General features: G+C 36.3%; 1 protein-coding gene across 1 annotated transcript in view; it reads right to left on the reverse strand.

Annotated features, from left to right (window-relative positions):
* The window catches only part of PTPRD (protein tyrosine phosphatase receptor type D), a gene marked incomplete at both ends in the record, with an annotated part of 284855 nt that overhangs the window by 43083 nt on the left and 228493 nt on the right, over window positions 1-13279 (reverse strand). The window contains one exon of the mRNA XM_082335622.1: window positions 3850-4025. Coding sequence (XP_082191748.1) covers window positions 3850-4025 — 176 coding nt within the window. The remainder of the gene's footprint in view (window positions 1-3849; window positions 4026-13279) is intronic.

The following is a 13279-nucleotide window of genomic DNA, read 5'->3' on the forward strand; positions in this document are numbered from 1 at the left end:
TAGCAAAGAAGGAAAGGATTGAATTATCTTTCAAGTGGATGATCCACAACAGTACCCTACCCTGAAACAGGAGGCAGGGCTAGATGTTTCCTGTTTGAGGCAATACTATCTTTTGCTCTAAAGTGAGATTCTCTATGTTCATCTGATCATTCACGTCATTCGCTACAGCACACAAGTTCTCAGAACATTCAATTAAATCAAAGGATCTAAAAAAAAAAAAAAAGGAAAATCTGCACTGCTGAGGGCAGAGGGAAAGACAGAGGAGCAGGGAAGAGAGGTATCACACATTAATAGTTTACATGCTTTACAGCTTTCCTTAGTGTAATACACAACTGCTTTTTTAATCTGTAATTTGCAATCTTCAATATTATTCTTTTATTTCATTTAGATTAAACTAATGTATGTGACAAATATGCTACCAACACTGTTCCATGCACTGCCAGTGTGTGTAATTCTTTTCGATATAAATTATGTGCATGGTAGCTGAATGATGTGACTGACTTTCTCTCTCTAATCTGGTTTAGGTCAAGTGAGATTCAGGTGATGACATTTCATATGAAACCAACAAAGTGTGAAAGGTTATAAGTGAAAGAGCTTCTCTTTTCCTGCAGCTTCGTTTTAGGCAAACAAATGAATAATGAATTCACTGTAACATCTTGATTTGATGTACTCAGCTGTAAAATATATACATTCTTGAAGCTGAAGTTACTCAGACATCTAACATATGCTAATGAACTAACTTTGTTTCTGCAGATGCAATTAAAATCCCCATCTTTATCTAAGCAGTTCAGGTTAAAAAGGCTGATATCAAGCTGCAGGACTACACAATGAAAAAAGCAAGCTAAACAGAAATGACGACATGGAGATAGAAAGTAAATGAAGTCCCAGAGAGAATGATCTTGCCTTGCAGCAGGAATAATGATCAGGCTGCCAAGACACAAAAGCAATCAAAAAGAAATCAAAGGAAAAAGAGAAACAAAATTAGCAAAGATCTTCATCTCTAATGATATGTAACAATGTTTATATTTCATGTCTGAAATTTCATTTGGTCGCCTGCTATAAGGATATGCTATATAAAAATGATAGCATGAGAAAAAATAACAATGAAATGTTGTCATTGTATTCTGTTCCTACACAGGGATTCCCACTGCTGTCTCACTATCAATACCATTAATTACATTACGTGTAGCTATTGTACTGGGGGAAGAGGTAACTGGTATGCCATATTCACAGACTTGCAGACTCTGAGATTGGAGCTGAATTATGTACTGAATAGCTTTTCTCTAATGCTCTGCATTGACTCACTTGACATATGAACACAGAATGAGCAAAATTATGCACCAAAAAAATATGCAAACATAAGCATTGTTGAATGCACAGACAACCCATTGACTAGATTGTCTGGTCTCTCATTACACTCAGGGAATGTATTGCTGCTGAATGCTAATCACTTCTGAAGGTGATTACTATTCTGACCAGTGTTTTTTTAGGGTGCAATCAGCAAAGGCTAGCGTTAGCTTAAAACTCTGCTAAGCAATTATTGGAGAGAATGAGTAGAATTTTGTTTAGTTACATCAAAACATCCTTCTAGACAGTGGCTGTCTGTGGCCTGCAGTATTAAGATAAACCCTCAAGTATTAAGTATACCTTCTGCAATGGACTGCTTATTAGGATCAGATTTTTTATTAGCACTGATGCTATTTAGCAGCAACTTTACTATATAAGAAGTAATTAGTGAAGAAATGGGTGAAATTTCATTTGCTTAATTCCAAACAACTGTCAGTGCCTAGACTAGGCAAGGCCTGTAGACTCAAGATAAAATGAAAATTTCTGATAAAATTACCCTCTGCTACGTACTAATTGCCATGAGGTACATACAGGCAGTGGCGTTAATGTAGGTTGAATTTACATGTGGAAAGTGATTCTATAATTAGAATGTTATACATTGTTTGAACTGCAAAAAACCTACTCTATTTTTAAAAAGTGGTGAAATGGTAAAAGAATAAATACATATATGTACTTCGATAAGCCTCCAGAAAGGAATGACTGTTGCCAAGAGGTTCAACAAGTTATGTAATCATTGCAATTGTATGTATTCAAGCATGTGAAAAAAACATCAATGCCAACACAGTACAGCATTAGGCTTTACGGTGCATTCCCTCCTGTTTCAAGCTTACACATGCAAAAACATTTTCATTTTGAAATGAAGCTCATCCATGAGTTACTGAAATATCAACTATTATCCAGTTACCTCCATAAGATACTTTTTACTGATTTAAAAGCTCTTCTGGATGGTAACTCTCCTCTCCTCCTCTCTAGTCTCTTTCTCTCTTTCTGAACTCTTCTTGATCCTCTGTATTTATGGCATTTTTTAACACATGTTGCACAGTGCCTTAGGTACCTTAGCTTTTTGTATTGCTAAGGGCCTTCCACCTGAAATCCTGCAGCCTGCCTCCCACTTGCAGGTCCCTACCCTTTCACACAAGCTCCCAGGATGGCATACCCCAGAACACCTGTGGCAGTACTTCTCCTGTGACCCTGTTGTTTGTTATTCATCTCCTGGACTTAAACTTGCAAACTCTGATGCTGTTGTTATGGCAGGTTCCCAAGGCAAGTGAGTCATGCTGATGTTAGAATTACCCCTTCTTTCTCCCCTTTCCTGATTTCTACATTTGGTTGTAGCTTCTGGTTTACACTCCAGGACTCATTAATGTGTTTGCAGAAAGCTCAGCAATGAACCAGCTGCATAGCACCTTCCCGAGTCAGTGCATGCTCCCAGCAATGACAACAGCATCATGAGCAGGAATAACCTATGAGGAGTTTGAGTACATCTTGACATAAAAAACAGAGTTCTTTCTTGTGGGAAAAGTACAATGGGGGAACCACCTGTTCTACTGGAGAGGGTGCTGAAGGCTGGGCACTCACTTCTTTTTCTGATTGGTCACTGAGAAGGGTTTTTCCCTTTTCTTTTTCTCACCATCTTTCTCTTCTTTTATTTTTTTTTCCTTTCACTCCTCCCCCCGCCACTCCCAAATAACATTCACCATTAGAATTCATGAGTGCCATCAAATACGGACCTGCTAGTAAATCTTCATACAACGCACAGTGGGCTGTTACTACTCTTTCCATCGCTTTCCTTATTATATAACAAAAAAGTATTATTACTTTATATTTCCCTTCTCATATACCACGTTCTATTATAACACTTCTATTATTAGAATATTATCCTTATGTTTTAGTCCTTTACTTTCTTAATTTTACTTTGCCCTGTAAAATTGAATTTGAAATATCACAGATAATTTTGTATTCTATTACTACATATGCTGTTGTAGACTTTTCCTAGCACCCACCATGTGCTAAAAAAAAAAATTCTTATGTTTCTTAAGCAAATCCAAATCCTCACTGATCTTAAGTAATGTTTAATCTATACCATATAAAATTGAAAATTGAATGCTGTTAACATACATTAACTTCCTAATAACAGGATGATACATTTGTATTCTTGATACTACAGAGGAAGCAACATTTTCAATCACCTCCTAATATTTCCAGTATGATTGAAACACCAAAAAAAAAATAAAATCGCTGTAGGTCAAGACATTTCAAGTTTTTCAGAGTATAAAAACCCCTACAAAATAAGTGGTGTCACTTGGTAATTTCCCAGTGGAACTAACATTTCCTATATAGGTGATTTTTGTAGTATGGACACTTAAAACTGGTGGCAACCTAAAAAAATATCAGTTCTTGTGCCTATACAGGAGGCAGACAAACGTACATGAAAGAAACAAAAATGTTATGTAAGTGATTACTCAGGTACAACATTATTAAAATTATATATGATTTCCTTACCCTGGACCTCTCCTCTAGTTTTGTCATCATGACGACAGTTGCACCCCGTTGCTCCCACATCATTCTCCAGAAGTCACCAAAGGTTTCTGGCAATGCCCCTTGTGTTGCTATATAAGCATTCTGCTTTCTGTATCCATCTATATAGTTGGCGTTGATATAGTCACTGCCTGGTATGCCTGCAAAGAGAGAAGAGTGAAAACACAGGGCAGCATTTCTGTGCTGTCCTATTGTACAAGGGCTAAAAAAATCCCGTGACACAGCTGGATCAGTGAATCTTAGCTTATTGCATGCCAGGTAGTACATGGGTACTTGCAAGTAAGTGTATGCCATTTGTGGAGCTGAGGGGTATGATGGCCTCTCTGGAAACAACGATTCTTTTGAAACAAAGGACTCAGTCTGATAAGGAAGTATAAAAGAAGCCTGAAAATCTGTAGCAGAAGGAGACACCTGGGAGTGGAAATAGCAGCATTTAAAAGCGGGTCTGACACTGCCTGCAGTCACAAACCAGTATGGCAGCCTCTGCCTGGGCCAGACAGGGAAGCCTCTTCATCAGATGCCCTCAGTAGGCTCCATTTAACACTCTTGTTGAACTCATTGCATTTGTTTTAAATATAGAAAAATGGTTAATGTTGTCAGACTATTAATATTACTGCTACATTCATTTTTACCATCAAATGGGAAGCTAACTATGAGCTTTATTTTAACAAAACACATTATGTAAGTCAGGTTTAAGAAACAGTGGAATCTGCTATATGGTCCGTGCATGAAATAAAAGACCTCTGCAAGTCTGAATAAAAATTAAATGCATGAAAAGAAGGCGGAATCCAAGACCTGTGGGCACAATGGACCTACACTGTCAACTGCTCGAGGCTCAGGTATTTTGGACAAGACTTACAGAGGCACTTTGGGTGTGTCTACCAGACACATGTCCATGCTTTGAGCCACATGGAAGGGAGTCAGCTCCTAACTGGAATCTATTTAACTGAGAGTATGCAGTGCCATGTCTGTACTGAGAGCTGGACCATAACATGTTGCCTGCCAAGGTCAAGGAGGAGTATTGGCTGTAGTGAAGATCATGTTATGACTCTGGACTAATAAGGCAGCCGTGCTCACAGAAAGGGGTAAATATGGACATACAGGTCTCAGTCCGGTCTCTCCTGGATTCAGCAGTGCAATGTTCAGCTTTTAACTCAGACTATGCACATGTTGGAAGACAATGCATGACAGGCACCAGTTTTGATGTCACTGCTCTTTTTTTAACTGATGACTTGAGGAAGAAAACATACTCATGTGAGATCTCAGTGCTGGTGGGATGGCAAAGCAGTGTTTCCCACATTACTGCAGTGCTGAACATGGAAGTGTTCACCAGAAGAGTTTGCTGAAATACAGAACTGTGCATCATAATAAAATGATACAAAGGGTTTGTTAAAGTAATTAACAGAAGTTACTTTTTTAGTAGAAATGAATGATATATGTTTACACAGCCAATCTGCCATGTCCAAATCTACAACCCCAGGATATGGTGCAGGTTCCACAAACTGTTTCAAAAGAGAGTCAAGGCGATACATGCTCCCTGGCTTATTCTAAAGCTGTAACTGTTTTCAGTCCACAAAGCAACGGAGTTGAATTTCTTTGGCTATGAAACACAATAAATTACCAAACATATTTAAAGAAATGTTTTTCAAGCTTTCTGTCAGAAACCGAACCTCCAAATCTATTTTGATGTATTATTTCCTGCTTGTCATCCCAAACCAGGAATTATCGGGGCTGCACACTTCTGTCTTTTCTGATAACCAGTGGCATACATCTGAAAATGTCTTCCAAAATAATCTGAATGTGAATGGAAAGTACAGCCACCTCTGTAACACTTTTGTTTGTTTGCTTGGCTGTTTGTTTTTAGCTACAATTTGAAGAGTTTCTCCACCCATTCTGGGTAAGCTTAGTGTTTAATTCTACTACTTACCTAGCAATGAACAAACCCACTGATTAACTATGATGCTAATTAAGGCCCAATATAACCTTGAAATGATGCAGATTATGGGTTACTGCAGCTGTAGTCTGGCATAAAATTTTGCCTTTATGCCCAAGAAACCTTTGTAGATTTTTGTGTTTTATATATTCAAATTATAGTGAAACAAAAAATTTAATTTGATTTGACCTTCTGTACTAGTAAAGGAAAAATCTGACAAAATATTTTGGGGAAGGAAAGAGTTTGTAACTTCAGGGGCACAAGAGAGGCAGCAAATGGCACTCCTCAGGCACGATGCATGGATGGACACAGGAAGACTGGTTGACTATGATTAGAACTGATTGAAAGTCTCTTCTGTGAGAAAAATAAAGCAAAATAAAAAACCTTTAAAACCTGCATAGTTTGTAGCTGAAAAGCATGATTTCCCTCCATGAAACACAGAAACTGGCCCTCACTCCTGTAGACTTGTAACTTTTTTACATGACATTTCTTATTGTGGGTATTGGAATTAATGACTTAGAAAATACAACTGCTAGGCACAATGCCATATTTTCGTCCTTTATCAAGATAATAAAACATTTTTGCACAAAACAGATGAGAAAGAAAAATGAAGCCAACAGGAGAAATCTACACCAACTGGGTATTATTACCAAAGGAACTGAGAAAGCTGGTAAGAAATGTGTTCTGCATAAATTAGAATTATATTATGATGCCTGGTATCGTACTTTGAAGCATATGTTATAAATAAAAGCCTGAGGAAAAAATGAAAAGGAAAAACAACGCTTTGTAAAGTGGTTAAATGATCTTCTGGGAAAGCTGTCCTCTGGAGCTGATACTGCAAAAACTCAGCATGAAAATTAAGCATCAGAAGTATTGCAAACTGTGCACTAAAAAATGACTTTTACAAATCTTAAGCAGCCAATCTTAGTACCTGCTGTAAAATAATCCAGAATGTCTAAAATTGTAAATACTCTTCTATAACTTGTATTAAATTTATGGATAAATCATATTAAAATAAGCAACTTCTAAATTAAATAAATTCTAATTCTTTAAATTACAATAAAGAAAAGTTTCCAGATTATATTTCTTCATGGAGAGAGTGGTTAGGCATTGGAACAGGCTGCCCAGGGAAGTGGTACAAGCACAGTCCCTGAAAGTATTCAAAAAACGTGTGGATGTTGTGCTTAGGGACATGGTTTAGAGGTAGAGCAAGCAGTTAGGTTAACAGGTTGGACCCGATGATCTCAGAGGTCCTTTCCAACCTTAACGATTCTTTGATTCTATGATTCTATGCCTTCCTTGATCACAGATGCAAGCAAGAAACAATTAACAATTACTGATATTTGCAAAGAGGATTTCTCCTCAGCTTTCACTCTATTTCTCCACTTGCCTTTTATCAAGAGGACACAAAAACCCCTGTATGTTCCTTAGGCAGAAAAATCCTTTTACAAGGCAACTCATGGTGCATGAAAAAGGTGTGGCTAAGACATGGACAGGAAAGTCGATTTACCTGAGCAACTGTTAGTGACTTAAGTAATGCTGCTCCAACTCTTCGCACTGGGAGAAGACTTTAATCAAGAGTTTATCTATCTAGCAGAATACAGCACTCTATAGGGTTATATCTCTACTGAGATCAAGAGAATAGGATTCACAATGCTCAGTTCCATTGTCTTTCTCACAAAACAGTATCCATTAGGTGTTTTCTTTGATCTTGATCCATTCACATAGTCCCATCAAGTATCACACCCATTTCTCACACTGAGTCTCTTTTCATCACTATTTTCATGCATGACCTCAGTTTCTCATCCTGTTCCAAAATCCTTTTATATTCTGTAATACCGTTTTCCCGCTCTCACTTTCTATCTCACACTTTGCCACACTTTTTGCTTCATCAGCTATGTCCCCACAACACAAAAACTTAAAGCCCTCTGGGGAAGATGTCTTATCGTAAGAAGCCTAATGAAGTGCATGCAGTTTAAAAATAACATATACAAAACCTGAACATCTGTAAATTTCTACACTGATCAAGCAGAAACAATTACCAAAGGCAAATAAATCTAAATACTAAAACGTCACTTTCTGCAATGACTTTTCTGGCCATAACCTCATTCTGAGCTGAGAAAGCTGAACAATTCTCTGTCAAGTCTAATAGTCCAAAAACAATCAAATGACAACTAGTTTGACTGCAGTACAATGAAATCCTGCAAACCTTTGTTAGCTGCCATAGCTTCAAGGCAGCATACCCACAAGCATAGCAGCAATTGCCATCATTACTTAAATTTGGGTTTAATAGTTAAGAGAGGTCAGTTGTTCTGTGAAAACATGGGTCAAGAAGAGGATAAAGCAACCAAATTCTGCCTTCAGTAATACTGATATGAACCTTAACTAAGTCTATTGGCATCAGTGGGGTTTACTGCAGATTTAGGATGGCATACCTTAAGTGTAAATTTAGGGTAATCCACAGAGTGCCACCTGACTTTTACAAGTTTCATGAAGGCAGAGACACAGTTTCTGCATAAAAATTCAGCTAAAGACTAAGCCTCCAGATCGTAACTCTAGCATAACTATTTTCTAGTAGCCTTTTCAAGTATGGTGATGAATGACCAGAGTCTGCAATCTCCTTGTTCTGCCAGACAGGAATCCAGCACAATGGAGGAAGAATCAGATGAGTAGTTGAGCACAAAAGACATCCCGTTTTCAAATATCTCAAGAGAACAGAGCAGTCCAGATTTTACAGAGTAAGAGTGAATGAGCAATGAAAGAAAATTAGCCAATGCCACAATTAAAGTGCAAAAGATTAAAAAAAAAATGAACTCTATAGCTCCTGATTTATGTTGAGACTGTACTCATGAACTGAGATGACAGTACAGCTTGCTGCAACCTAGACTCAAATCCAGAAGGCTAATAACGTAGACCTCAGAATTATTCACTTGATTTTCTGAAGACAGTTAGAATCTTAAATAGCTTTAATTAGACTTCACGTTTTATTCACAAACGGAAATCAAATCATGAAATTATTTCAAGCCTTTACAAAGGCTAAGTACTGAACAGCCTTTCTATTTAAAACAAATTAAACCATAAACCTTTGTTTCTGTGTGGCTTCCCTAAGAGATGTGCTGTTAGTCGTAAAAAGAGTGCGAAGTCACAGGATTCAATTCTGTCATGCTTGTAAACAAGTTTGAAAAATGCAGTGATGAACTCAAAATCCTGATGAAGTTGTACTATTGGTTTAAATCAATGACTGATGTTTTTAACTATGTCAGAGTGAAAATGAACTAAGGCAGCTACTAGGTGCCAGTAACAACTGTTTGCGTGGAAATATTTGTAACATAAAATCTATATAGTAAAGGAGATTATCAAATTCAAATGGTCTAAACACAAACCTGTACTTTAAGAACTCACTGAAAAATGAAGCAGCACAAGACCAATGAAGATATTGTAGTAATGAACATTGGTAAAATGAAAGCTTTTTACAAAGACTGAGGAAAATTCACTAGATATGATCCTAACAATGTAAGGTAAGAAGGAAATAGAAATGACAGAAAAAGAAAACCTATAGATTGCTGGATTGTGGGCAGACTATTAGAACTAGGAGAGTCTTGTGAAGAGGGAAAGGATGAAAGATATGGAGTCTCAAAGTGAAATGATGAATTATAGAGAATTATGGAAAGAAGACAATGTCAAAAAGGGGTGGGCAGAAAACACAGAATTAAGCAGGACAAAGAAAGGGATTGTGTGGAGGACTAAAACAAATATTTGAAAGGAAAAGAAAAAGGTGAGAAAAATCTGAAAAAGGTGAAATGTAGGGATGGAAACTAAGAACTAGAAGCTGTAGAAGATGTTCAGCTAAGATGAGAAATTTGGAAGGTGAGTAGCAGAAAAACAGGCTGGGAAACAGGAGGAGTTTTGTTAAGAAAAAGAAAGGAAGCTTGGATTTGTTTTGTTCCGTTTTGTTTCGTTTTAAAAGTTGGCTAGTATTAAGAAAGGGTACAGAATGAAAGTAAACAGATTGTTTGGTGCAGAGACACGGATAACAGCATTGTGTCAGCACACTGGCCACAATACATTGAGATAGCAGTATGTTGCATGATAGTGCAAAACAGATATTGAAATACAACATGAAGTCACCATCCTGCGATTACTTTACACCTGTTTGAAACTCAATTTAGTGATTCACTAGCTCTTTAAGACTGAGTAACACCAAAGTTCTCTATCAAAGGAGTCTTTTTTTGGGTAGAAATATTCATTTATACCTCTAAAAGATGCACTAAAAGGGCCAATGAGAGCCTCTGCTAATACGAAATGAAACAATGTCTGATTTGATAATTCCTGCAAAAAACAGTTTCAATATGAGTGTGCACAGTAAATTGTGAGGTGCCAAATCTTCATTAGCCATTCAAGAACAAAGCCACTGGACATTTTGCCAAAGCTTTCCCCAATGAATAGTGTGGGTATGTACACAGGAAAAAGTCAGAATTGTTCTGAGCTGATTTCAAGGGTATTAAAAATGACACCATTTTTGTTGTTAAATTACAACTATAACAGCGTAAGTAGAGCCATAGGCCAAAATTATTATACCCCTACAACTTGTCTCGGCACTGCTGTTGAGACAGCTACCACAAAGTCTACTCTATGAAGTCTACTTCATAAAGACTTCTACACCATGAAGTCCACTTCACTGATCTTTCTGTATCCCATTACCTCATCACTGAAATAATTCTGCTGTTTTTCAGGCACTCTAGGCTTGCAGGGGGAAGGGGCATACAATTACTCTAAGTGTGTAATTATATATTGTTAGCAGAATGCAACACAAATGCAATGTGAGAAAGCACAAATAATTTGTATAGTCCATGACTGTTCAGTAGATGTACAAGAATTTATATTGACCAGAATACTTTCTAAACCTAAAGATTATGGCCTACATACCCGATGATAATTTACCGATAACTGGCAATCAGACAAACAAGAATATTAGCAGTTTCTTGCCTTTTTCTTTCTTGACCATTTATATTACAGTCAGAGATGTCTAGCTTTAGAAGCATTTTAAAGCCACTAAATTTTTCATCAGACAAAAATTACACTGCTGAAATATGATAGATATTATTTTTAATTTTTTTTTTTAATCACTAGCATTATGCAAATCCATGCCACTTATGGCAGACTTTTAGTCTTGGATGTCTCCTAAAAGAACCAGCAAGACTTTTGAAAATGCAGAGTGTTTAATCATTTTTTTTCCCAGTATTTTATTTACTCCTTAGACGTTTAAGATTACAGACCTAGCTGTTTTGTTTTAACTTGATCTATTTCTCTTTTAATCGGAAAATTCTGCCCTCAAATCCATTTAGATGCATATAATAAACTTCACTATGTTATAACACTCTTTCATTATAGTGTAAAATTCCAAGCGTCCCTCTCAGACACATCTGAAGACAGTACATTAGCGATGAAGTTTCAAGAACATGGGAACAAAATTTTGCAAAGTAATATTTTCTTTCAGTTGGAAATTCATATTACCACAATTAATCTGAGTTTTCCTTCCAAAGGGACATCTAATGTAATAAAATTTAAACAGTGCAAAGTGAGCAGTTATGTTGTAGAACTCCATGCTATATGCAATTACAGAGGTCAAGAACATAGCAGGGATTCAAAAACAGTTTTGAATATGTGTAACAAGAGTTATAAAAGGTACCGAAACAAACACTTTGAAAGCGTTACTAAAAGCCATGTGTTTCAGGGCTAATCAATTTTTAACAACTTGATATTATCAGTGGGTGGAAAGAAGTAATTTCAAAGTCTCTACTATATGCTTAAGACTTTCTAGGAATTGCTTCATACTGGCTACAGTCAGAGATGGGTAACTGAACAAAACTGGCCTCACGCCCTGTTCTAGAGTAGCAATTACAGCGTTCCACATTTGCGCAACACCATCAAGTGACGAAGTGACCATCGGTGTAGGATTACAGTTTGGCAGATGCTTAGTTTCTTGTTCATATATATTTGCTCTTAAATAGGGACCAAGCAGTTAGGTGTAGAATGGAGCTCTTCATCTTAGAAAGAGCACAGTTATTCAAACCTCACTAATAATAGACTTCTTATGGCCGCTAAATAATTGTAGATAAGGCCTATATGTAAAATCCAACCAAATATTCTCCATATACTTGAAGAAAATGTAACATAGTCCACATTTATGTCCTGATCAACTTGTATAGTAACATAGGTAAATGACAATTTTTTTTTTAAACAATATTCAAAGTATTGATTTCCCTGATAGCATGAAAACAAACACAGCTGCCAACTAATTAAAATGCTAGGCAGACTGCATATTATCATTGTAGGAATATTTGCTTAAAACTTGAAAGAAAGCACTTATGACCAAATGTTAAGACCAATGTATTAAACTTACGAAGGTACACACACAAAATTTCAGAAACAGAATCATGTAAAATACCAGGGGGGAAAAATTTAAAAGGATAATTAAATACTAATTTATTACTGGTTTTGAAACAAATTATCGTAGCATAAAAAGGCATTTAATATTTTATTTCTGTTGCTTTTTTCACCATAAACTGAAGATTGAAAAATAATTAAAATTATGCAAATCACCAAATGGGTTAAAATCCCATTCGTGGTTTTATGTCTAACACTGTTATTTCAAAAGGCTATAATATTTTTCTTTGTTTAGGGTCACTGACAATTATAGGGTTAGAAATTTTAGCCTCATCGTGGTATTTCTTACTTAAAAAAGGGAATCAAACATTACAGCTTAACTGTATATTGTCCCTGTTCCTTAAAATATTCAGCCCTTTCCTACAGGTACAATGTAGATTTTTTTCATATTTTTACTGTCTATTATTTTAAAAAGTAGTCTAATGTGCTGTGTAATTTGATACTTTTAGTTACTTTGACTAACATTTTCTGTTTTGCCTCTAAAATTTTCTTCACATTCTCTGAATATATTAATTTTCTTTAGGGGAAACAAATTTCATTTCATTTCATTTCATTTCATTTCATTTCAAATGTCATTGACATGAAGGGGAAACTGGCAGAACTTTTTAAGCCCAGATGTCTGACTTATAAATTCACAAATAAATTTATTTGCAATTAGATTTTTTCCTCTCCTTCTTCCCCTCATTACACAACTCTTTTTTCCAAACTGATAATGAAAATCTTGAGTCTTCTGTCAAATACACTTATTTCTGAGTTAAACATTTTGTTCCAAAGAACTTTACATAACAATTCAGAACAACTGTTCAATTGCTGTTCCTGGCTTTTCCTGACCATGTACTTAGTTGTCTTGTCTGGACCAGTGACACAGAAAGGGATATTTTTCTTGAATTACATTACATATAACGCTAATTGAAATACCCTCTCTTCAGTGTGGAGACAGGTAGTTCTACCAGGTAGTGGCAGGTTTCTATACAGCTATATTCTTCTACAACGTAATGTGAAAAATTGTAAGTG

This window comes from Platalea leucorodia, assembly GCF_965183815.1.
Source record: "Platalea leucorodia genome assembly, chromosome: Z".
Classification (NCBI taxonomy): Eukaryota; Metazoa; Chordata; class Aves; order Pelecaniformes; family Threskiornithidae; genus Platalea; species Platalea leucorodia.